The 25,851-nt window shown below is 46.8% G+C and overlaps 1 protein-coding gene across 2 annotated transcripts in view; it reads right to left on the minus strand.

The window, feature by feature from the left end:
- Nucleotides 1–25,851, minus strand: part of RTRAF (RNA transcription, translation and transport factor) — a 92,077-nt gene that overhangs the window by 16,586 nt on the left and 49,640 nt on the right. For both annotated transcript variants that reach the window (XM_069208634.1, XM_069208635.1), the window contains exon 5: nucleotides 7,229–7,317. In XM_069208634.1, the coding sequence (XP_069064735.1) occupies nucleotides 7,229–7,317 (89 nt within the window). The remainder of the gene's footprint in view (nucleotides 1–7,228; nucleotides 7,318–25,851) is intronic.

Below are 25,851 nucleotides of genomic sequence, written 5' to 3' on the forward strand. Positions count from 1 at the left end.
ACCATAATCTTTTTTTTTTTAAACTCAGAAGTGAAGATCCTTGCTAAAATACTGGCAAATAGGCAGCATGGGGTGACGTCCTCCCTCACAGCTATAGATCAATCCTGTTTTATACCCAATGGAATGCCCAAGTTGAACTTGAAACACGTAAAATGGTTGGGGACGAGGCAGGGCTGGCCATAGTGTCTTCTCTAGATGCCAAAAAGTGATTTGATTACACCAAGTGCCCGTTCCTATTAACAATTCTCAGGTAAATGTAATCGGGTCCCAATTTCTGTGGATGGGTAAAATCTCTATACACGGCCCAGTTAGCACTGGTCAAGCTGAATATGGTGGTCATAAGTTCTTTCTGTCAACGATTACCAGGCAGGGTGCGCGCCAACCCTGATCTCGTTTGCATTGGCAATTGAGTCATTGGCAAGTTGGATATTGGGCGCGGGGGGTGAGGAATTCAATACTAGGAGGCTTTAGATGGCAAGGGGAAGACGGTGTCTTTCGGTAAGCTGATGAATTTGACAACCGGCCTCCTGAAGCTTAGGTAAGATGTGTCGCACTGGAGAACTCCTGCTTCACACAAAACAACACCCAAGTGAAAATAGGTCTTTACACCTTTTTTTACCAGTCTTGTTTCTGACACATGCAATCAGTTTGTCAGGATGTCCTCACACACCTACCTAAGGTGTCATGCTTCATCATAGGACATCACCACGCTCTCCAAAAACTTCACTTTGATGGGGAGAGGGCCTACACTTTAAAGAGAGGGAGGCAATTTTCTGTCCTAGGATCCATAAATTAAATTAAAAACCAGTGTGATGCACCAGCATGTTTTTTACTATGTAGGATTCCACTTGGTATTAAAAGAACTGGGTGTGTGGTACAGGGGGGTAAGTACCCCGATTCCACTAGTGTCAACATGTTTCTGCTTAGCGGCTCAGTGGAGCCCATGGTATTTATCACAATGTGTGAAGGATCCTAAATACAGTGTATACCTACTGTATGCACTTAACCAACAAAGTGATTCTCATTACCACATTTAGTGTTCTAATCTTCTGGTTGCCTGTAAGAGAAAATACAATAAGTATGTCATATGTCAAAAGATCTACAGACTGATGTAAAGGGACTGATAGGTCTGCCTGAACTCGCTCCATATCACAAGCGGTGTAATAGTGACACTGCACAAGTGTAGCATACCCATAGTGTCATACAAGTGGCATTCTGTGAGATCCAAACTAATACAACTCTTGCCATAAGTCAGGGTCATCTAAAACCCATGGAGGAAGGTCCCAGGAGCTGCTATGGTCAAACTCTCGGCGAGAGAAAAAAGGGTAGCCTAATTCTAATTTTAGCATTTCTGAAGCACGTTAAATCAACAGGCATCAAAGCGCTGAATACCAGGAGAGACCAAGCAAACAGCCAGAACACGACGGATGTGCAAAGAGCCAAGTTTTAAATTGCTTGCAAAACTCTACATACAAGTTCAGACTCCTGATCCTGTTGGGAAGGGAATTCCACAACCTAGCGCAGCAACTGTGAAAGCCTGGTCACCATACATGGCTTTCTTACAGCACGGCACTATTACCTTAAAGTGACCAGCAGATCTTAAGGGTCGGCTCGGATTGTACCAATTCATGGCAGACTGCAGATGCCCAGATCCTTGAGAATGGAGAGCTTTATACGTCAGGCAGAAAGCTTTAAAAGACACTTGTTTCCTTATCGTCAACCAGTGGAGATGTTTCAGACCCTCCCTGGCCAAGAAGTGTTTGGGTAGTCCTAGAACCAGGCGTGTGGCCACATTCTGAATGAACTACAGTTTATTTGAGGGAAACTTGGTTGATGTTTAAATACATGGCAATCAAGTCTCGATGTAATAAGGCATAAAACCACCGGTACCCTGAGCTCTTTTGGCACAGAAGGCAGAACTTTTTTTAGGATCCTAACCATCCAGAAACAAGCGCTAACCGTTTTGTTAACCTGGGCATCAAATGTCAGTAGGTTATCAAACACCACCCCCAGGATTTTGGCCGCAGTTGTTGGAGGGGCCACAAACAGTCCGTCCAGATGGACCTGTCCGCAACAAACACCATAATCTCAGTTTTCTCCTCATACATTTTCAGCCAGTTCTCACTCATTTACTGCTGACTTCCCTCATACAACTTCGAAACCTGTCCGCCACCTCTTCCGACTCATCTGAGATAGAGATAATGATCTGGGTATCCTCTGCGTAAATGGAAACCTGGAACCCAAAGGAGCGAACCAGTTTAGCCAAAGGGGCAACATACAGTACAAAGAGGGTCGGGCTAAGTGGGACCCCTGGGGAACTCCACAAGGAAGCAGAAAGGGGGCTGCTCCGAAATCACCAATGCTAACTGTGATCGCTCTATCACACAGAAAGGACTCCCGCAGCCCGAAATTAAAATTCTTTGGTTCTGCCTGCTGTATCCTTTGCACCATCAAGGATGGAGATAGAGGATGTTATTCCAACTTTGGAGGAGGTGTTAATCCGTCCCAAATGTGACAGATATACCACCAACCGTATTACGAGTTCCATAGGATATAATGGACTCGTAATACGGCTGGTGGTAAATCCGTCACTTTTCCGTCACTTTTGGGACGGAATAACACCTCCTCCAAAGTTGGAATAACCCCCATAGTGTCAAAGGCTGCAAATAAATCAAGCAAAAAATCAAGATAACCCCTCCTCCCTGATACACCCGCCTGCGGATAGTATTGAAAGTAGCAATGAGAGCAGATTCAGTGCTGTGATTCTTCCTGAACCCATTCTGTGAAGGGGCCAGGAGATCTCGGGAGAGGAGGTTGTTGGATAGTCCCTGGTTGATATGCTTCGCGAAGGAGCAGGCAGCAAAGAGATAGGACGTAATTTTTTCAAGTCACTGGAATCCCCACCTGGTTTCTTTTTCAGGGGGATGACAATTGGCTCCTTTGGCTGAGGGAACAACAGGGCCTCTACAATGATTTTCTTCGAAGCCCTGGCCATAAGGTCTGGGACCAGCTGCAGCACCCTCAGCAGACAGGGGTCATCCGGGAAACCCGAGGTGATCCCATCTAAGAGTGTCTTGATCTTGTCTGCGGGCAGAGAGGAGAATCTGGCCAAAGCCAAACCACTGTCTTCCCCTTTCCTTAACTGAATGGGAGGGTTGGCAGGCTCGTCAATACGAGCCAGAAAAAAAAAAAAAATCTTCAGGATTTTATCTGTGAAGAACTCGGCTACCCTTATCACAAAAGGTTTGCGAGCCCTCAACTTCCTGAATCACAGAGGGGTGACGCAAGACTGCGTACAGTGTTAACAGTTCTTTATGGACATTAATGGCAGACCTAATCCTTTGGGAGAAGAATCCTACTTTACCTTCTTTAATTGCTTTCTTGTATTTCAACACTAATTCCCTAAGCTTGGTTTTCTCTCCCAATTCCTGGGCCAGTTTCATTTTCCGTTCCTGCTGCCTACACTGCCTTTGGAGCTCCTTGAGCCCCTACGTAAACCACAATGCTGGTGGTTTCTTCCTGCTCTTCGACCTATCACTCCTCAAATAAGCCACTTCTTTCACAGCTGCCCTGACCCAGTTATTAAGATGTTCTGCTGGCGAGCCTTTGCCAATCAATCCCATCCCCATATATTTGTCTAGCGCACGTGCAACCCCCACCCCCTCCAATTTTGCCCCAATTTCTGCTACACTTGGTGGTACTTCGCTTATTTTCCATCACTCCTGCTTCCTGTACCTCAAAAATACCAGTGTCCCGGTCCAGCTCATCACCTAAATGTAAATTAAAATCCCCTAGGACTATTGAATTCTTACAAGAGATGAAGGGTTCTACCACTTGCTGCCAAAACAAAACAAATTGCTTTTTGACCCTGATGGGCGATAAACCAGAATCCCTTCCAACTTGATTACATTTTTTGTTTTTAACTTAAAATGCCCTCCTTCACAGTCCTCAATAGCCATGTTAACAGGCTGTAGAGTACAACCCAAGCAGACTTAAAAAATAATGGCTAGTCCCCCTCCCCTCCATCCAGACCTGTCCAATCCCACCGCCCCATAACCTAGTGATATTGCGGTTAGAAAACCCGGGCCAGAATCCTCTTTTGCACAGATCTCTGTCACAAAAAGGCAATCCAATTTAGCTGTCTCAATCAGCTCACACATTTCTAAACTATGTTTAATTATGAACCGGGCATTCACCACACAACAACAAAGACTTCCCTTAAACCCCGAGGCCTTCCCAGCACCTTCTCCCCCTATACTCGGGAAAGAACATACGTTTGGGGACCACAGTACCTCATTTTCAGGAGTAGTCAGTGTCCAGGCACAACCAGTACAGTGCCACCGTACCTCCCACCTTAAATCTAGTCAACCTTTGACTACTGACCTCTATAGTAAAAGACGCTTTGCCCTCCATTTCCCACTTACACATCAAGGTGTGCTCCTCTCTGTACACCTATTATTACTGGCTCTTCCAATGATACCTCTGTTCTCTGCCTTTCCTCCCTAAATATGCCTTGTGCAACACACCTGATGGCAATCAACTAGTGTGTTTATCAGCTGCTATGATACAATAAGTAATATATCCCAGCTGCTATTGGCCCGGGCAGAAACCCACAGCTGTTTTTAATATGGAGAACATCCAATTGATCGCAATCACTCTCAGCTGTTACTGCGTCTCGTGCTACTACGCTAGAAGGGCGTGGTTGTGGCATCTCCGAAGGGCAATGTGATCAGTTGCGGACCACATGGGGCCTCTTTCAGGAGTGCAGCTCCGTCAGACGGGTGTGGGAGTAGCACTCCCAATTGAGACAGTGATTTGTAAAGGCAAGGGCGGAGATCATTCTATCTGTAGATGCTCCGTTAGATGGGTGTAGGAGCAGTACTCTCTGTTGAGAAAGTGAATTTTAAAGACATGCGCGGGGTCATGTTATCCGTGCAAGCCACGCCGAGGTATGAAGGGAAAAAAGGTCCCATGCATGTTCGGTTCCAACTGTTAATGTTTCTTGTGCGGGGGCTTTGTTCACTGCCTCAACAAGCAACCTGAGAGCCACATGGAGGCCGCAGTTTACATGTATGCTAGTAATACATTGGAGCCTACGTTAAAGGTGAAATGGATCTAAAATACTAATGCGTTCCTACTGTATCATGGGTGGTGTAGTTTGTGGGTCAGAGATAATCATCTGTTAAAAATGATGTGGTGACAGTTATGTGCCTATACCCAGAGAATCATGTTCTTACATTTCTGTTTTATTTATCAGGGGCACTCCAGATTGTTAACAACTATGGGCAAACAAGGTCAAGTCCAGTTGAGGGGGAACATATGTTTATTGCACTCTGTTTTACACATGGATAACTCAACCTGGAGGGCTCTACATTTGTGGCTGAGTGGGCGAGCAGCACTATGTAACATGGTTGCATTGCTTAGGTTTCTGGTTTCCTGATGTTTTCAGTAAATATTGTTTACTTTGTGCCTTGCTGTGGGATGGGTAAGCCTCCAGGAAAATCCTCAGGAAGCTGTGTCGGGGACTATATGACATAGGGGATTGCACGGCCAGACATGGCTTTATTGGGCCTTTCAGCGCAGTGTTAAATGACTGGAGTTTTGAGCAGATGGTAGAGCAACCTGTTCACAGTGCATCATTTGTAATGGGGGTCAGATTGTTTTCAGCAAGCTCTGGAAAAATAAGACTGAGGATCTACCAAAGATCATGCAGGGGATGTTGAAGCCCAGGAGGGTGGCTCACCAGTCAGTGGAGTGGAAAGGGAACAGAAACCTAACATATGAAACTCCATTGTGGGGCAGCATTATAAAGAAGGGCGTGAGACGATTGAAAGGGTTCATGAAATGGGACACAACAGGGATGTCAAAATTGGGTGACGTCTGGTAAGGGAATGCATGCAAAAGCTTTTAAACATTGTAAATTCTGCCATATCATATTCAATTTTAAACATACACTGGACTTATTGGAGATACACGACAGCTCTCCCCTTAAATATTGGTTAGTTTATTCAAAACTCAAGAACAAAATCATACAACCATAATGAAGAATGCTCCAGATGATCATTGAAAGTTGAAGGACAAGTGGTAAGTAGATCACAAACAGGAAGAAGATGCAGATTGCAAAGAGGCCTGAGGGTTTCCCCTTTCAGGGTTATATGGGCTGGATTTGAATTGGTTCAACCAACTGCTTTTGTCTCCAATATGCATGATGTCCACTACACACAACCAACCATTGCATTGTGTCTACTACGCAAGAAAACAGATGGTGAAAAGACCCTATGTCTTTAGCTGTGTGGGCAGGAGGATATGTTTCTTTATATACTGCGGGACTGCCTTAGTTACGGTTTTTTTTGGGGGGGGGGGGGGGGGGGGGGCGGGAAGGGTGATGGATCATTTGTCGGTGATGCAGGATATACCACCAGAAGTAGAACCTAGGATGGTGATGTTAGGCATGTGAGAAACTCCTCTGCTCAATATATGATACACCTTTCTATTATGAGGGTTTTGGTGGTAGCCAAAAGGGATGTTATAGAAGTGTAAGGATGTAGCTCAATTTTCAACCTCATTCCCCTCTCAGATGTTCGATGACTGGTACAACAACACAGATTGGTGGATGGTGGCAGAAAAGGTAATATGTGAGGAGTGGATGTCCCAGGAAAAGGACTAAAATGTGGGGGAGTTGGGAATGTGAGAGAAGGTCCCCCTAATACCATGCCTAGGCAGGTGTTTGCAAGGTTATGCACAATATGGTTATTTAAACTAAAACAATGTGGCATGTACAATACGGGTATTTTAGCTGAAATAAAATGGCCAGATTCAACAGTAGTCTACGGGTGTGTTGGCACATGTATGGGCATATACACTTGTGTATATGCCGATTATGACTGAGAACGGTGATATCAAGATCTCTTGAAACTGAATAATTAAAAAATAATTATAGTGAAAATAAATTACAAAAATTGATAATTAAACAATGCAGACTACATAATGGAGTTTTTAACAGAGCACAAGGAAGATCTTTGGGAGGCAGAGATGGATTAACTGGCGGTTAACTGCGCTTGTTGAACTCTGTTCAGGTGGGTGTACTGGTAGGAGTAGGTGGCAGTGAAAGGCAACCAGGAGTTCACAAGATGTAAGATTAGAAGAGGAAGGCCACCCGTAGTTTCCTGAAAGACTGGACCTCACTAAGCACAACAAATAAATCAAAGTAACAACACAAACTACCAACCTTCAACAATATCAAGTAGTCATCATGGCGCTGAATCTGGAGGAGATTAGCCAAGGCCATCACACCTGCCTTGAAGTCAGGATTAGTAACTGCAAGTGATGATGAGACATACATTTAGTCGTCCGACTCTAAAATACACATAAATTACACAGTAACATATTTGTTTATCAGATGTCTACAATTTCACAGATGTCGAACTATACTTAGTCACGGTTTCACAGCATGCCACAGAAATGCATTGCAGCCTATTAAAAAATAAAACATATGATCCGAATAAATAAAAAAAAGGGTGCCTACAATATCCAAATACAAACTTACAATATGGTATTGAACATGAATTGGTATACCTATACACCAAGAATGAAAGGAAGGATGTATCTTGTGGGGCAAAGCAAGGGGGAAGAAAGAAAGAAAGAAATGGGAGAGGCAGGAACGAGGTAGAGGTAGGCAGTGTAGGTAAGGGAGGGGAAGAGGGATGGAACAAAAATGCAAAAGTATAGAAAGAAAGAAAGATGTGGACAGAGGGAGGCGGAGGGATAGTTTTATTCTTGCATCAAAGTATGCAGCCACAAAAAGAGATCATGGGTTAGGACCAAAAGAACAATTTAATACGGTAGAGTATAGCATATCTCTTGGACTTTTAGAAACAAATACAAATTTGAAAAGCTCCAGCAGCATTGAAATTAAATTTTCAATGTTTGTATTTTTTGTTTTTGTTTGCGATTTAAGTGAAATATTTAATAATTTGTGTATTTGATGTATACTTTTTTGTGTGTATTGTTTTGGGCCTCAAATAGTAAGAATTGCTTAGGCTGGGCTCCCTAAGTGATTCAGCGAAGATCAGAAAATCAAAAAATTAAGAACTGCAGGTTTTGATTATTCCTTTCAGACTGCTTCCATCACACTCATCACCTTCTATCAGAATACTCATCTGATCTCTAAGTATGCCCCAAGCATCATCCACCTAATCGACTCTCTTTAACACATGCCTGGCTCCCCTTCCAGCAGTCGTTGATATCTACAGTGTTGGCTATCGTACACATGCTGATACATACATTCATAATCTCAAAAACAGAACGGATGCTAAGTTCATGAATTCCGCCAACACATACAAAAATGCCATGGAATTTGAGGGATTTTGCGACCGGAATTGCGTGGCTTAAAAATCTCCAATAGCTGCCTGTAAACACAAGATTGCTGTCAAAATCCTTTACCCCCTTGTACGCAAATCTTCACAGACTACAGCTGTGTGCTACATCCGATTATTTGTTCCTTCCATACCTTCCTACCAGGCACCTAAGATCAAACTCCCACCACCACAGCACATTGCTTCTGTCAGGTAACATCGGTTATGGCAACATTATTCCCCATACTAAGGATATTCCAGGCTCACGACTGTAACAGAAAGCAAAATATTGTTCCCTCCAGAACCTTCAGGAGTTTTCTTTTGTAGCTGATGGCGACCGAGAGAGACGGTGGGATTGGTTGTTTGTATGCGTGTCCTGGAAAGGTGGTTCTGCTTTGCACATGTTCATTCTCATCTGGATCGTCCATGCTGAAGCTCCTAAATTTCAATGTAGCTGGAGCTTTTCAAATGTGGTTTTGTTTCTAAAAGTCCAAAAGACATGCTATACTCTAGCTTGTCACATTGTTCTTTTGGTCCTAATCCATGCTCTCTTTTTCTGGGTGCATACTAGTGAGGCCACCAATTGTCTACTCTAGATTATGTTGATGTACTTGCTCTGCTCCTACAAACCAAGCAAAGGATACCAACTATATTTTAGCCTCAAATTTGAAATTCCTTCACACTTACAGAGGAGTCTAATAACGTCAATTTTAAATTCTGTTTTATTATGTATACATATGTTGTTAACCTGCTAAAGTTTATTTAAATTTTCTTAACAGCTGCAGATCCCCTGAGAAGTTGTTGTGAATTCACAGGAGTCCTCGGATTCCAGGTTAAGAACTGCAGATCTAAACCTCTAGACTATGACACTTAGCCCAAAAGATGTCTCCATTCAAGAAAGTAGTGTATTCAGATGGACCAGGCAAAAAGTCAGGTTTAAGCTTTTTCCAAATCAGAACCCTTTATTTAGGTTGAAAATGAGCCATCCTTATACACAGTGTATCAGACAAAGTCTTGCAGTTTCTAGGGGAAAAGGACAGAAGTTACTATTATTTAACTCAACAGTTTTCGCACTAAATATTTAGGAACTATGTAAAGAACAGTCATACCTGTGACATGCAGATTACATTTCTGGCAAGGGCTTAATTGTTGCTGCTGTTCAAGACAGTGAAGTCTGGTGAAGGCCGCCAATGACCGTGTTTGCCAGTGCACAAGCATACCAAGAGACGGACTCACAGATTCTTCAAAGTCAGAGCCAAACCTACCTTTCATTGCCGAATAATTATTCTGCTGGGTGTGGTAATTGTGGGTGGACCATACACTGCGCTCAGTCCGCTCAGCCTGCCTGTGCACTCAGCACCAGTCCAGATGGCTGCGGCAGCATGCCAGCATCTTGGCTGTCCCAGCATGCCTCTGTATTGAATCAGGAGGCCAGGGTGGTTAAGCCCTGGTGTGCTCCAAAACAAATGTTGCTTCAGCCCTTACATAAGGCATCAAATCAAATGCGCCCTTCGATCCATTGGACGTGAATGCATCATGCGAGAGAAAAGAGTACCGTAGCATGATTTGCCATAGTGAGGAGCAGGGGCTTGTGACTGGGTGCAGGAGGTACCGAGGGGATAGCAGCATTTGCACCAGGACCAGAGGATCCACTGATCTTAGCTCCCAGTTGCACTGTGGCCATACCAAAAGAGATGTGGATGTGTGTGCTTATCAGGTCCCACAAACTGCCAGTCATCATCAATTTTCCATGGACAGACGAACTTTGTAAGGTCATCATCTGCCTCCTATGTCATTTAACTCTCGTGTCATACAGTTGGTGCAAATATGCCACCCTGATGTACCTAGCCCACTTTGTAGAAAGTGACGTTAAAAATAAAGCTTTATGCAGGAAGAATGTTATCATACAGGCTCATCTTTCAACATTAACCCAGTTCAATGTCACCAGAAGCATTCTAGCAGTCTTGTACCTCTAGATTTGTCACCAGCTTTTAACATGGTGTGTTGTCCTTTGTTTTCTATCAGAGGGGTATCAACCGCAGGTCAAAGAGGACTAGATTAAATTAATTAATAATATTCCCAAAACAGTCTAACATGAATCCAGCAACCTGGCGTTTCAATGGATAACTGAGCTACAATCTATCTTAATAAGGTGTTTGCTTGACTGCTCAGAAAATGATCAGTATGGTCATGTCTGATATCGTGGAAGAACACACTTCCTGTTCACTTTCTTTTTCTCTATCCAAAGGTGTTCTAGTGCTCCTCTTACTTTTACAATGTATTTTTCCTCCTACACTTGCTCTAGAACTAAAGTGTGTTTTTATGTCTATGACTATAAGTTTGCTTTTCCTTTTAGAATACAGGATCATGGGTTACTTGTTGCAAAAAAACGTAATATGGAAAATGGGTTTTCTTTACTGCACCCCCTAAATTTTGTTTAGTTATCTATTCTTTCCACTTTACTTTAATTAATCTGCTCTTATTCTATTTGGGTTTCCATTTATTTGGTCCAATTGTCATGGTATCTTTGTCACTTTTGCTGGCTCCCATGTTCCCTGCATTTTCACTATCACTTTTCTGCTAAGTTTGAAGTCAATGGAATTTCTAGAACCGCAGGCTTCTTAATTTAATCCCAGCAGTCTGCTCGAATTTCCAAATGTTGGGGCTCTCAGGAACACACACTGAAAGGTTACATTTAGGTCTGTTTCTGTGGATAGTTGCTGTTCATTAACGCTTGACAATTTCTGTGTGGGGGTGTAGATTATGCAATAGACTTTAGCCTTGTGGGCCTTATCAAGCGGCCTTGACCCAGAAAGTAGAACATGCAATGTTTTTCTTCCTGTGAACTCAAAGTCACCCTGCCTTTGTGAGTCTCAACCTTAAAATAGGGTAGTGTGGCATAGGGCACACTGACACGTAGGTGAAGGCTTGATGTCAAGTGGTCCAAGGTCTGAAAATCATAGAAAAGGGTGGATGAAAAGGATGCAGCTGTGCCCGAGTGTAGTCATTGCTGGCTGAGACTGTGCAAAAATAAGGTTTAACATTAAGTGGGTGAAACAACCACAGGAGTACACTCTACCACCCTCCATAAGGACCTCACGGGGGTACCTAGAGACTCTCAGGGTGCTAGATAGGGAAAAGTACAGTCCATGTTCCAGTTGCCACTGGTCAGCAGCCACCTGAAGTGAACATGTCTGTTGTAATAGTGGTTTGTCCCTGGAGCCATATAGGTGGCCAGCCAACTGTCCCTTAGAGTCCACTTCTTTGTCCTAGGTCCAGTTCTTCAGGGCTCTTCTCAGGCACACAGGCAACGGGTCCAGCCCTTTTCTCTTCATCCAGAGTTCTGCAGAGCTGCTTTGTGGTGCCACATTTATGCCTGGCACCAGCGAGTGGGTGGGGAGTGACACCTAGGCACTCCATAACAAACAAGGTAAACATTCCCTGGGCCAATGCTACCCACTGTTTCAGTGGTTCCTGTTTGCAATACTACAGACAATTCCACAATGCCAATACCTCTCAAAATCCAAGATAGGGAAAACCCTTCTCTCCCCTTGTGCAGATCCTGAATGCCCACCCAGAGGTGTGGCCATGGTTACCCTCCTCTGTGGTCACTCAAAACTGGTTCGGGCAGTAGCTTTCCTCCCAATGGTTTTGATGCCAGTCTGCCTATGGGGACAAATACTGGGGATTTCCAAGGGTCCCTTAATATGTGCTTGTTACAGGTCAAGTCCTCTGAAGTTAATTTTCCTGAGCCCTCTCCAACTGGGTTCGGAAGAAAGCACCTCCCTACTCCCAAGTAATTATCTCTATTATGGAGCAGTTTTCACACATCTTTCATACTTCCGGCTAGCACAGGCTGGGCAGTTACTTGAGAGATAATGCAAATCAGCCCCAAAGAGCTTCAGGCAGGTGGAAAAGTAATTGTCTGTAAGTTATATTTCCCATATATTTAATAAAAAGTCAACATCACCATTACATTTGATTTTTATTAAATCTAAAAATAAGTCTTTAAATGGAGTCTACACCTGGTATGTTTAAAAACGTTATAGATCTATACTTTGACGTTTTTTATGTCAGCTGCGATCGGAACAGTGACAATGTTGTTGTCACTGGGAGGACAGGTCATTCTAATGTCAGACATGTTCCACTCTTAAATGTTATGCACTCTACTCGTGGGCAAGCAAGGTGATGCAAGTGATGACTTATTTCATATTTAATATTTAAAACTGGTTTTCCTACCTGTCAAGATGGTGATTTTGGCAAGTCTGTGCATCAGGGTTTATGCAACTGCTGTTAAGCCACACAGGATAGGCCTGTAGCCACATTTTCCCTGTGACTGTGGTGGATGAGACAACAGGTGTTGCAGTGCAAAAGTGGTATTTAACTTTCCATGCCAGGGATGCATTTTTGAACCACATACTATAGCCTTATGGAACAAGTTACTTACCTTCAGTAACGCCTTATCCGGTAGAGACACATTCTAGTTGCAGATTCCCTACCTTAAAATTGTCCCCAGGTGTCAGTATGGATGCACAGATGTTTCTCGAGCAGTACTCCTGCGCGCCGTCAGGTGGCGTTGGTCGGCTCCCCGCCCGTCGCTGGCAACGTGGGTGCCAGATATGTCGTAATGGAACCTATCTAGGTGCCGCCCTGGTGCGCTGAGTTTTTTTTTTTTTTTACAACTTTCCACGCCAGAAGCGTGGAGCCAGGAAGAACACTGACCACTGGTGCATGAAAACTAGGGCCCTGAAAGGTAAGTCCCTGTCCGTAGAAATCAGTTCGCAGAGTGGGGAGGATGTGTGGGTCGGTAAGGAATCTGCAACTAGAATGTCCCTACCAGATAAGGCATTACCAAAGGTAAGTAACTTGTTCATCTGACAGAGACTTTTAGTTGCAGATTCCTTATCTTAGAATAGATACCCAAGCAATACCATCCCCGGAGGAGGGTCTGCCAACCAACATCATGCTAGCTAGTCCTGCAGGACCAAACGGGCAAAGTACCCATCCTTTCGGACCAGACTGTCCAGGAAGTAGTGCTTGGTTAATGTAGCGATTGGTAAACGTGTGCAAGTATGCCCACGTTGCTGCCCTACAGATGTACAGGACTGTCCCTCTGGTAGAGTGAGCATGCAAACCCTCAGGGGGTTGCTTTTCAGCCAATGTGTAGGAAGTTGGCTCTGTATGTGCTATTTCAAAGTAAGGAATAGCATGCACAGAGTCCAAGGGTTCCCCTTAGAGGTAAAATAGTGGTAAAAAGAGATAATACTAATGCTCTATTTTGTGGTAGTGTGGTCGAGCAGTAGGCTTATCCAAGGAGTAGTGTTAAGCATTTGTTGTACATACACATAGACAATAAATGAGGTACACACACTCAGAGACAAATCCAGCCAATAGGTTTTTGTATAGAAAAATATCTTTTCTTAGTTTATTTTAAGAACCACAGGTTCAAATTCTACATGTAATAGCTCATTCGAAAGGTATTGCAGGTAAGTACTTTAGGAACTTCAAATCATCAAAATTGCATGTATACTTTTCAAGTTATTCACAAATAGCTATTTTAAAAGTGGACACTTAGTGCAATTTTCACAGTTCCTAGGGGAGGTAAGTATTTGTTAGTTTTACCAGGTAAGTAAGACACTTACAGGGTTCAGTTCTTGGTCCAAGGTAGCCCACCGTTGGGGGTTCAGAGCAACCCCAAAGTCACCACACCAGCAGCTCGGGGCCGGTCAGGTGCAGAGTTCAAAGTGGTGCCCAAAACACATAGGCTAGAATGGAGAGAAGGGGGTGCCCCGGTTCCGGTCTGCTTGCAGGTAAGTACCCGCGTCTTCGGAGGGCAGACCAGGGGGGTTTTGTAGGGCACCGGGGGGGACACAAGTCCACACAGAAATTTCACCCTCAGCAGCGCGGGGGCGGCCGGGTGCAGTGTAGAAACAAGCGTCGGGTTTGTAATGGAAGTCAATGGGAGATCTAGGGATCTCTTCAGCGCTGCAGGCAGGCAAGGGGGGGGTTCCTCGGGGAAACCTCCACTTGGGCAAGGGAGAGGGACTCCTGGGGGTCACTCCTCCAGTGAAAGTCCGGTCCTTCAGGTCCTGGGGGCTGCGGGTGCAGGGTCTCTCCCAGGTGTCGGGACTTAGGATTCAAAGAGTCGCGGTCAGGGGAAGCCTCGGGATTCCCTCTGCAGGCGGCGCTGTGGGGGCTCAGGGGGGACAGGTTTTGGTACTCACAGTATCAGAGTAGTCCTGGGGTCCCTCCTGAGGTGTTGGATCGCCACCAGCCGAGTCGGGGTCGCCGGGTGCAGTGTTGCAAGTCTCACGCCTTTTGCGGGGAGCTTGCAGGGTTCTTTAAAGCCGCTGGAAACAAAGTTGCAGCTTTTCTTGGAGCAGGTCCGCTGTCCTCGGGAGTTTCTTGTCTTTTCGAAGCAGGGGCAGTCCTCAGAGGATGTCGAGGTCGCTGGTCCCTTCGGAAGGCGTCGCTGGAGCAGGATCTTTGGAAGGCAGGAGACAGGCTGGTGAGTTTCTGGAGCCAAGGCAGTTGTCGTCTTCTGGTCTTCCGCTGCAGGGGTTTTCAGCTGGGCAGTCCTTCTTCTTGTTGCAGGAATCTAATTTTCTAGGGTTCAGGGTAGCCCTTAAATACTAAATTTAAGGGCGTGTTTAGGTCTGGGGGGTTAGTAGCCAATGGCTACTAGCCCTGAGGGTGGGTACACCCTCTTTGTGCCTCCTCCCAAGGGGAGGGGGTCACAATCCTAACCCTATTGGGGGAATCCTCCATCTGCAAGATGGAGGATTTCTAAAAGTTAGAGTCACCTCAGCTCAGGACACCTTAGGGGCTGTCCTGACTGGCCAGTGACTCCTCCTTGTTATTCTCATTATTTTCTCCGGCCTTGCCGCCAAAAGTGGGGGCCGGGCCGGAGGGGGCGGGCAACTCCACTAGCTGGAGTGTCCTGCTGGGTTGGCACAACGGAGGTGAGCCTTTGAGGCTCACCGCCAGGTGTGACAATTCCTGCCTGGGAGAGGTGTTAGCATCTCCACCCAGTGCAGGCTTTGTTACTGGCCTCAGAGTGACAAAGGCACTCTCCCCATGGGGCCAGCAACATGTCTCGGTTTGTGGCAGGCTGCTAAAACTAGTCAGCCTACACAGATAGTCGGTTAAGTTTCAGGGGGCACCTCTAAGGTGCCCTCTGTGGTGTATTTTACAATAAAATGTACACTGGCATCAGTGTGCATTTATTGTGCTGAGAAGTTTGATACCAAACTTCCCAGTTTTCAGTGTAGCCATTATGGTGCTGTGGAGTTCGTGTTTGACAGACTCCCAGACCATATACTCTTATGGCTACCCTGCACTTACAATGTCTAAGGTTTTGTTTAGACACTGTAGGGGTACCATGCTCATGCACTGGTACCCTCACCTATGGTATAGTGCACCCTGCCTTAGGGCTGTAAGGCCTGCTAGAGGGGTGTCTTACCTATACTGCATAGGCAGTGAGAGGCTGGCATGGCACCCTGAGGGGAGTGCCATGTCGACTTACTCGTTTTGTCCTCACTAGCACACACAAGCTGGTAAGCAGTGTGTCTGTGCTGAGTGAGAGGTCTCCAGGGTGGCATAAGACATGCTGCAGCCCTTAGAGACCTTCCTTGGCATCAGGGCCCTTGGTAATAGAAGTACCAGTTACAAGGGACTTATCTGGATGCCAGGGTCTGCCAATTGTGGATACAACAGTACAGGTTAGGGAAAGAACACTGGTGCTGGGGCCTGGTTAGCAGGCCTCAGCACACTTTCAATTGTAAACATAGCATCAGCAAAGGCAAAAAGTCAGGGGGCAACCATGCCAAGGAGGCATTTCCTTACACAACCCCCCCCCAAACGAAAGAGGATGAGACTAACCTTTCCCAAGAGAGTCTTCATTTTCTAAGTGGAAGAACCTGGAAAGGCCATCTGCATTGGCATGGGCAGTCCCAGGTCTGTGTTCCACTATAAAGTCCATTCCCTGTAGGGAGATGGACCACCTCAACAGTTTAGGATTTTCACCTTTCATTTGCATCAGCCATTTGAGAGGTCTGTGGTCAGTTTGAACTAGGAAGTGAGTCCCAAAGAGGTATGGTCTCAGCTTCTTCAGGGACCAAACCACAGCAAAGGCCTCCCTCTCAATGGCACTCCAACGCTGCTCCCTGGGGAGTAACCTCCTGCTAATGAAAGCAACAGGCTGGTCAAGGCCATCATCATTTGTTTGGGACAAAACTGCCCCTATCCCATGTTCAGAGGCATCAGTCTGCACAATGAACTGCTTAGAATAATCTGGAGCTTTGAGAACTGGTGCTGAGCACATTGCCTGTTTCAGGGTGTCAAAGGCCTGTTGGCAGTCCACAGTCCAGTTCACTTTCTTGGGCATTTTCTTGGAGGTGAGCTCAGTGAGGGCTGTCACAATGGATCCATATCCCTTCACAAACCTCCTGTAGTACCCAGTCAAGCCAAGGAATGCCCTGACTTGAGTCTGGGTTTTTGGAGCTACCCAGTCCAGAATAGTCTGGATCTTGGGTTGGAGTGGCTGAACTTGGCCTCCACCTACAAGGTGTCCCAAGTAAACCACAGTTCCCTGCCCTATCTGGCATTTGGATGCCTTGATAGAGAGGCCTGCAGATTGCAGAGCCTTCAAAACCTTCCTCAGGTGGACCAGGTGATCCTGCCAGGTGGAGCTAAAGACAGCAATATCATCAAGATAAGCTGTGCTAAAGGACTCCAAGCCAGCAAGGACTTGATTCACCAACCTTTGGAAGGTGGCAGGGGCATTCTTTAAACCAAAGGGCATAACAGTAAACTGATAATGCCCATCAGGTGTGGAGAATGCTGTCTTTTCTTTTGCTCCAGGTGCCATTTTTATTTGCCAGTACCCTGCTGTCAAGTCAAAGGTACTTAGAAATTTGGCAGCACCTAATTTATCAATGAGCTCATCAGCTCTTGGAATTGGATGAGCATCTGTCTTGGTGACAGAATTGAGCCCTCTGTAGTCCACACAAAACCTCATCTCTTTCTTTCCATCTGTGGTGTGAGGTTTGGGGACTAAGACCACTGGGCTAGCCCAGGGGCTGTCAGAGCGCTCAATGACTCCCAATTCCAGCATCTTGTGGACTTCCACCTTGATGCTTTCCTTAACATGGTCAGACTGTCTGAAGATTTTGTTCTTGACAGGCATGCTGTCTCCTGTGTCCACATCATGGGTACACAGGTGTGTCTGACCAGGGGTTAGGGAGAAAAGCTCAGGAAACTGTTGTAGGACTCTCCTACAATCAGCCTGCTGTTGGCTAGAGAGGGTGTCTGAGTAGATCACTCCATCTACTGTGCCATCTTTTGGGTCTGATGACAGAAGATCAGGGAGAGGTTCACTCTCTGCCTCCTGATCCTCATCTGTTACCATTAACAGATTCACATCAGCCCTGTCATGGAAGAGCTTAAGGCGGTTCACATGGATCACCCTCTTGGGGCTCCTGCTTGTGCCCAGGTCCACCAGGTAGGTGACCTGACTCTTCCTCTCTAGCACTGGGTAAGGGCCACTCCATTTGTCCTGGAGTGCCCTGGGAGCCACAGGCTCCAGAACCCAGACTTTCTGCCCTGGTTGGAACTCAACCAGTGCAGCCTTTTGGTCATACCAAAACTTCTGGAGTTGTTGGCTGGCCTCAAGGTTTTTGGTTGCCTTTTCCATGTACTCTGCCATTCTAGAGCGAAGGCCAAGTACATAGTCCACTATGTCCTGTTTAGGCTCATGGAGAGGTCTCTCCCAGCCTTCTTTAACAAGGGCAAGTGGTCCCCTTACAGGATGACCAAACAGAAGTTCAAAGGGTGAGAACCCTACTCCCTTCTGTGGTACCTCCCTGTAAGCGAAAAGCAGACATGGCAGGAGGACATCCCATCTCCTTTTGAGTTTTTCTGGGAGCCCCATGATCATGCCCTTTAATGTCTTGTTGAATCTCTCAACTAAGCCATTAGTTTGTGGATGGTAAGGTGTAGTGAATTTATAAGTCACTCCACACTCATTCCACATGTGCTTTAGGTATGCTGACATGAAGTTGGTACCTCGGTCAGACACCACCTCCTTAGGGAAACCCACTCTGGTAAAGATACCAATGAGGGCCTTGGCTACTGCAGGGGCAGTAGTCGACCTAAGGGGAATAGCTTCAGGATACCTGGTAGCATGATCCACTACTACCAGGATATACATATTTCCTGAGGCTGTGGGAGGTTCCAGTGGACCAACTATGTCCACACCCACTCTTTCAAAGGGCACCCCCACCACAGGAAGTGGAATGAGGGGGGCCTTTGGATGCCCACCTGTCTTACCACTGGCTTGACAGGTGGGGCAGGAGAGGCAAAACTCCTTAACCATGTTGGACATATTGGGCCAGTAGAAGTGGTTGACTAACCTCTCCCACGTCTTGGTTTGTCCCAAATGTCCAGCAAGGGGAATGTCATGGGCCAATGTTAGGATGAACTCTCTGAACAGCTGAGGCACTACCACTCTCCTAGTGGCACCAGGTTTGGGGTCTCTGGCCTCAGTGTACAGGAGCCCATCTTCCCAATAGACCCTATGTGTTCCATTTTTCTTGCCTTTGGACTCTTCAGCAGCTTGCTGCCTAAGGCCTTCAAGAGAGGGACAGGTTTCTTGTCCCTTACACAGCTCTTCCCTTGAGGGTCCCCCTGGGCCTAAGAGCTCAACCTGATAAGGTTCAAGTTCCAAAGGCTCAGTTCCCTCAGAGGGCAGAACTTCTTCCTGAGAAGAGAGGTTCCCTTTCTTTCGCTGTGTTGCAGTTGGTTTCCCAACTGACTTTCCTGTTCTCTTGGTAGGCTGGGCCATTTTTCCAGACTCCAGCTCTACTTTTTCACCCTGTGCCTTGCATTGTGCTCTTGTTTTCACACACACCAGTTCAGGGATACCCAGCATTGCTGCATGGGTTTTTAGCTCTACCTCAGCCCATGCTGAGGACTCCAGGTCATTTCCAAGCAGACAGTCCACTGGGATATTTGAGGAGACCACCACCTGTTTCAGGCCATTGACCCCTCCCCATTCTAAAGTAACCATTGCCATGGGATGTACTTTTCTCTGATTGTCAGCGTTGGTGACTGTGTAAGTTTTTCCAGTCAGGTATTGGCCAGGGGAAACCAGTTTCTCTGTCACCATGGTGACACTGGCACCTGTATCCCTCAGGCCCTCTATTCTAGTCCCATTAATCAAGAGTTGCTGTCTGTATTTTTGCATGTTAGGCGGCCAGACAGCTAGTGTGGCTAAATCCACCCCACCCTCAGAAACTAGAGTAGCTTCAGTGTGGACCCTGATTTGCTCTGGGCACACTGTTGATCCCACTTGGAGACTAGCCATACCAGTGTTACCTGGATGGGAGTTTGGAGTGGAACCTTTCTTGGGACAGGCCTTGTCTCCAGTTTGGTGTCCATGCTGTTTACAGCTATGACACCAGGCCTTTTTGGGATCAAAGTTTTTACCCTTGTACCCATTGTTTTGTGAAGAGGCTCTGGGCCCACCCTCCTGTGCAGGTTTTTGGGGGCCTGTAGAAGACTCTTTACTATTTTTAGTTTTGGTTGTCTCATCACCCTTCTGCTGGGGAGTCTTTGTGACCCCTTTCTTTTGGTCACCCCCTGTTGAAGTCTTGGACACCCTTGTCTTGACCCAATGGTCCGCCTTCTTTCCCAATTCTTGGGGAGAAATTGGTCCTAGGTCTACCAGATGCTGATGCAGTTTATCATTGAAACAATTACTTAACAGGTGTTCTTTCACAAATAAATTGTACAGCCCATCATAATTACTTACACCACTGCCTTGAATCCAACCATCTAGTGTTTTCACTGAGTAGTCAACAAAGTCAACCCAGGTCTGGCTCGAGGATTTTTGAGCCCCCCTGAACCTAATCCTGTACTCCTCAGTGGAGAATCCAAAGCCCTCAATCAGGGTACCCTTCATGAGGTCATAAGATTCTGCATCTTGTCCAGAGAGTGTGAGGAGTCTATCCCTACACTTTCCTGTGAACATTTCCCAAAGGAGAGCACCCCAGTGAGATCTGTTCACTTTTCTGGTTACACAAGCCCTCTCAAAAGCTGTGAACCATTTGGTGATGTCATCACCATCTTCATATTTAGTTACAATCCCTTTGGGGATTTTCAACATGTCAGGAGAATCTCTGACCCTATTTATGTTGCTGCCACCATTGATGGGTCCTAGGCCCATCTCTTGTCTTTCCCTCTCTATGGCTAGGATCTGTCTTTCCAAAGCCAATCTTTTGGCCATCCTGGCTAACTGGATGTCCTCTTCACTGGAGTTATCCTCAGTGATTTCAGAGTTGTTGGTCCCTCCTGTGAGGGAACCAGCATCTCTGACTATTATTTGTGGAGTCAGGGCTTGAGAAGCCCTGCTCTCCCTAAGTAGGACTGGAGGGGGGGAATTTCCCTCCAAGTCACTATCTTCATCCTCTGAGTTGCCATCCTCAGAGGGGTTGGCCTTTTCAAACTCTGCCAAAAGCTCCTGGAGCTGTACTTTGGTAGGTTTGGGGCCCATTGCTATTTTCTTTAGTTTACAGAGTGACCTTAGCTCTCTCATCTGTAGATGGAGGTAAGGTGTGGTGTCGAGTTCCACCACATTCACATCTGTGCTAGACATTATGCTTCTAAAAGTTGGAATACTTTTTAAGAAACTAAAACTGGTTCTAGAATCTAATTCAAATTTTTAACAAACTTTTAAACTCTAAAAGAAATGCTAAACAGGATCTAACACAAGGCCCTAGCAGGTCTTTTAAGAATTTAGAAAACTTTTCAAATTGCAAAAATCAATTTCTAATGACAATTTTGGAATTTGTCGTGTGATCAGGTATTGGCTGAGTAGTCCAGCAAATGCAAAGTCTTGTACCCCACCGCTGATCCACCAATGTAGGAAGTTGGCTCTGTATGTGCTATTTCAAAGTAAGGAATAGCATGCACAGAGTCCAAGGGTTCCCCTTAGAGGTAAAATAGTGGTAAAAAGAGATAATACTAATGCTCTATTTTGTGGTAGTGTGGTCGAGCAGTAGGCTTATCCAAGGAGTAGTGTTAAGCATTTGTTGTACATACACATAGACAATAAATGAGGTACACACACTCAGAGACAAATCCAGCCAATAGGTTTTTGTATAGAAAAATATCTTTTCTTAGTTTATTTTAAGAACCACAGGTTCAAATTCTACATGTAATAGCTCATTCGAAAGGTATTGCAGGTAAGTACTTTAGGAACTTCAAATCATCAAAATTGCATGTATACTTTTCAAGTTATTCACAAATAGCTATTTTAAAAGTGGACACTTAGTGCAATTTTCACAGTTCCTAGGGGAGGTAAGTATTTGTTAGTTTTACCAGGTAAGTAAGACACTTACAGGGTTCAGTTCTTGGTCCAAGGTAGCCCACCGTTGGGGGTTCAGAGCAACCCCAAAGTCACCACACCAGCAGCTCGGGGCCGGTCAGGTGCAGAGTTCAAAGTGGTGCCCAAAACACATAGGCTAGAATGGAGAGAAGGGGGTGCCCCGGTTCCGGTCTGCTTGCAGGTAAGTACCCGCGTCTTCGGAGGGCAGACCAGGGGGGTTTTGTAGGGCACCGGGGGGGACACAAGTCCACACAGAAATTTCACCCTCAGCAGCGCGGGGGCGGCCGGGTGCAGTGTAGAAACAAGCGTCGGGTTTGTAATGGAAGTCAATGGGAGATCTAGGGATCTCTTCAGCGCTGCAGGCAGGCAAGGGGGGGGTTCCTCGGGGAAACCTCCACTTGGGCAAGGGAGAGGGACTCCTGGGGGTCACTCCTCCAGTGAAAGTCCGGTCCTTCAGGTCCTGGGGGCTGCGGGTGCAGGGTCTCTCCCAGGTGTCGGGACTTAGGATTCAAAGAGTCGCGGTCAGGGGAAGCCTCGGGATTCCCTCTGCAGGCGGCGCTGTGGGGGCTCAGGGGGGACAGGTTTTGGTACTCACAGTATCAGAGTAGTCCTGGGGTCCCTCCTGAGGTGTTGGATCGCCACCAGCCGAGTCGGGGTCGCCGGGTGCAGTGTTGCAAGTCTCACGCCTTTTGCGGGGAGCTTGCAGGGTTCTTTAAAGCCGCTGGAAACAAAGTTGCAGCTTTTCTTGGAGCAGGTCCGCTGTCCTCGGGAGTTTCTTGTCTTTTCGAAGCAGGGGCAGTCCTCAGAGGATGTCGAGGTCGCTGGTCCCTTCGGAAGGCGTCGCTGGAGCAGGATCTTTGGAAGGCAGGAGACAGGCCGGTGAGTTTCTGGAGCCAAGGCAGTTGTCGTCTTCTGGTCTTCCGCTGCAGGGGTTTTCAGCTGGGCAGTCCTTCTTCTTGTTGCAGGAATCTAATTTTCTAGGGTTCAGGGTAGCCCTTAAATACTAAATTTAAGGGCGTGTTTAGGTCTGGGGGGTTAGTAGCCAATGGCTACTAGCCCTGAGGGTGGGTACACCCTCTTTGTGCCTCCTCCCAAGGGGAGGGGGTCACAATCCTAACCCTATTGGGGGAATCCTCCATCTGCAAGATGGAGGATTTCTAAAAGTTAGAGTCACCTCAGCTCAGGACACCTTAGGGGCTGTCCTGACTGGCCAGTGACTCCTCCTTGTTATTCTCATTATTTTCTCCGGCCTTGCCGCCAAAAGTGGGGGCCGGGCCGGAGGGGGCGGGCAACTCCACTAGCTGGAGTGTCCTGCTGGGTTGGCACAACGGAGGTGAGCCTTTGAGGCTCACCGCCAGGTGTGACAATTCCTGCCTGGGAGAGGTGTTAGCATCTCCACCCAGTGCAGGCTTTGTTACTGGCCTCAGAGTGACAAAGGCACTCTCCCCATGGGGCCAGCAACATGTCTCGGTTTGTGGCAGGCTGCTAAAACTAGTCAGCCTACACAGATAGTCGGTTAAGTTTCAGGGGGCACCTCTAAGGTGCCCTCTGTGGTGTATTTTACAATAAAATGTACACTGGCATCAGTGTGCATTTATTGTGCTGAGAAGTTTGATACCAAACTTCCCAGTTTTCAGTGTAGCCATTATGGTGCTGTGGAGTTCGTGTTTGACAGACTCCCAGACCATATACTCTTATGGCTACCCTGCACTTACAATGTCTAAGGTTTTGTTTAGACACTGTAGGGGTACCATGCTCATGCACTGGTACCCTCACCTATGGTATAGTGCACCCTGCCTTAGGGCTGTAAGGCCTGCTAGAGGGGTGTCTTACCTATACTGCATAGGCAGTGAGAGGCTGGCATGGCACCCTGAGGGGAGTGCCATGTCGACTTACTCGTTTTGTCCTCACTAGCACACACAAGCTGGTAAGCAGTGTGTCTGTGCTGAGTGAGAGGTCTCCAGGGTGGCATAAGACATGCTGCAGCCCTTAGAGACCTTCCTTGGCATCAGGGCCCTTGGTAATAGAAGTACCAGTTACAAGGGACTTATCTGGATGCCAGGGTCTGCCAATTGTGGATACAACAGTACAGGTTAGGGAAAGAACACTGGTGCTGGGGCCTGGTTAGCAGGCCTCAGCACACTTTCAATTGTAAACATAGCATCAGCAAAGGCAAAAAGTCAGGGGGCAACCATGCCAAGGAGGCATTTCCTTACACAATGCGTAGCACAATTTAATGCAGAGAACGACCCCTCTAGAGATGGGTTTTTTCTGCACTGCCTGGCCTTTCGTTGCACCCATATCCCCAACAAAAAGTTGATCATCCACCTGGAACTCTTTGGTACGATGAAGGCAGAACGCCAATGCTGTTTTTGGGTCCAGGCGGTGGAGTCTTTCCTCTTCCTTAGAAGGATGCAGGTGTGCGTATAAAGTAGGCAAGGTGATTGATTGGTCTAGATAAAACAGCCTGACCACTTTTGGCAAAAAAGGAAGTCCTGGTGCAAAGCACCACTTTGTCAGAATAGATGGAAAGGTAGGGTGGCTTAGATGACAATGCCTGCAGCTCGCTCACCCTGTGGGCAAAGGTAATGGCCACAAGGAAGGATGTTTCAAAATGTTAGAAGCCTGAGAGGATAATTGTGAAGACGCTCAAAAGGAGCACACATGAGAAATGGCAGAACCAAATTCAAATCCCTCTGGGGCATAATGAATGGTGATGGAGGAAACGTAGGTAAGACCCTTAAGGAACCTATTAATAACAGGAGGCTTAAACGAAGATATCCTCAGAAATGCAGAGTTAGCAGAAAAATAACCATTGAGGGTGCCCAAAGCTGAGCCCTGCTGGGCCAAAGAAAGTATAAACGAGAGGACCTCTGAAAGAGGAGCAGAGAGGGGGTCAACAGGCATGTCGGTGCACCATGGAACAAATTTAAGACAACGACAGGCGTATAATGTTTCGGTGAAGGGACGTCTGGCTGACAAGGTAACATTACCTACTTCGGGAGGAAGGTCAAAAGCTGTCAGCTGCTGCCGCTCAATCTCCACACAAGAAGGCAGAGACTGGACAGACTCAGGTGGAAAACTCTCCCCTGCTGCTGCTGCGATCCTCAGGAAGGGGCAGTCTGATTGGAGGATAGATGGCCATGCTCAATAGCTCGGGATACTAGACTCTTTGTGCACAGTCTGAAGCCACAAGGATTACCTGGGTCCGGTCATTCTCGATCTTCTTGAGAACTCTGGGCAAAAGTTGTATGGGCGGAAAGGCATACAGGAGGCCTGAACTCCACTTGAGATGAAAAGCGTGGAAATTCCAATGCACAAAACTGCTTACATTGTGTGTTCCCTGTGGAGGAAAACAGATCTATCCAAGGCTCTCCCCACTGCTGAAAGAGACCTTGAGCCACCTCCAGATGGATACCCCATTCGTGAACGACCAGGCACTGTCGGCAGAGTTTGTCCGCACTGGCGTGCAGAGAGCCCCCCAGGCGTTGAACCACCAGGGAAGTTACCCAACGTTCCAGCCCTGCTTTTGCAGTACCACATGGCAGTGGTGTTACAGTGAACAGCTGCACTACTTTCCCTTTGATAGCGGGAAGAAATGCTTTCAATGACAGTCTGATTGCCCCGAGCTCTAGAAGATTGATGTGGAGCCCGGACTCCGCTGGAGACCAGACGCCTCTGATCTCCACCTCTCCCATGTGGCCACCCCATCCCAGTAGTGACGCATCTGTCACTACCATAAGATCTGGTTGGGGAAGGTAGAGGGATTTTCCTCCGATCCAATTACGGTTCAAGAGCCACCACTGCAGTTCCAGATCTGGACCATGTGGGAGAGATTCCCCTGATGATTGGTCCACTGGAAATTCAGAAACCTCTGCAGAGCCCGCATATGCCATCTCGCATGTGTCACCAGCAAGGTGCAGGAGGCCATGAGGCCAAGCAGCCTCAGAGTCATTCTCACAGAAATCCAGAATTGAGGCTGAAACATCGGTAGCATTGCCCGATTATCCTGGACTCACCGCTCGGGAGAATAAGCCCGAAAGTGCACTGTGTCCAGAACAGCTCGGATGAAAGGAAGCGTTTGAGAGGGAGTCAGGTGTGACTTCAGCA

This window comes from Pleurodeles waltl, chromosome 9, assembly GCF_031143425.1.
Source record: "Pleurodeles waltl isolate 20211129_DDA chromosome 9, aPleWal1.hap1.20221129, whole genome shotgun sequence".
Classification (NCBI taxonomy): domain Eukaryota; kingdom Metazoa; phylum Chordata; class Amphibia; order Caudata; family Salamandridae; genus Pleurodeles; species Pleurodeles waltl.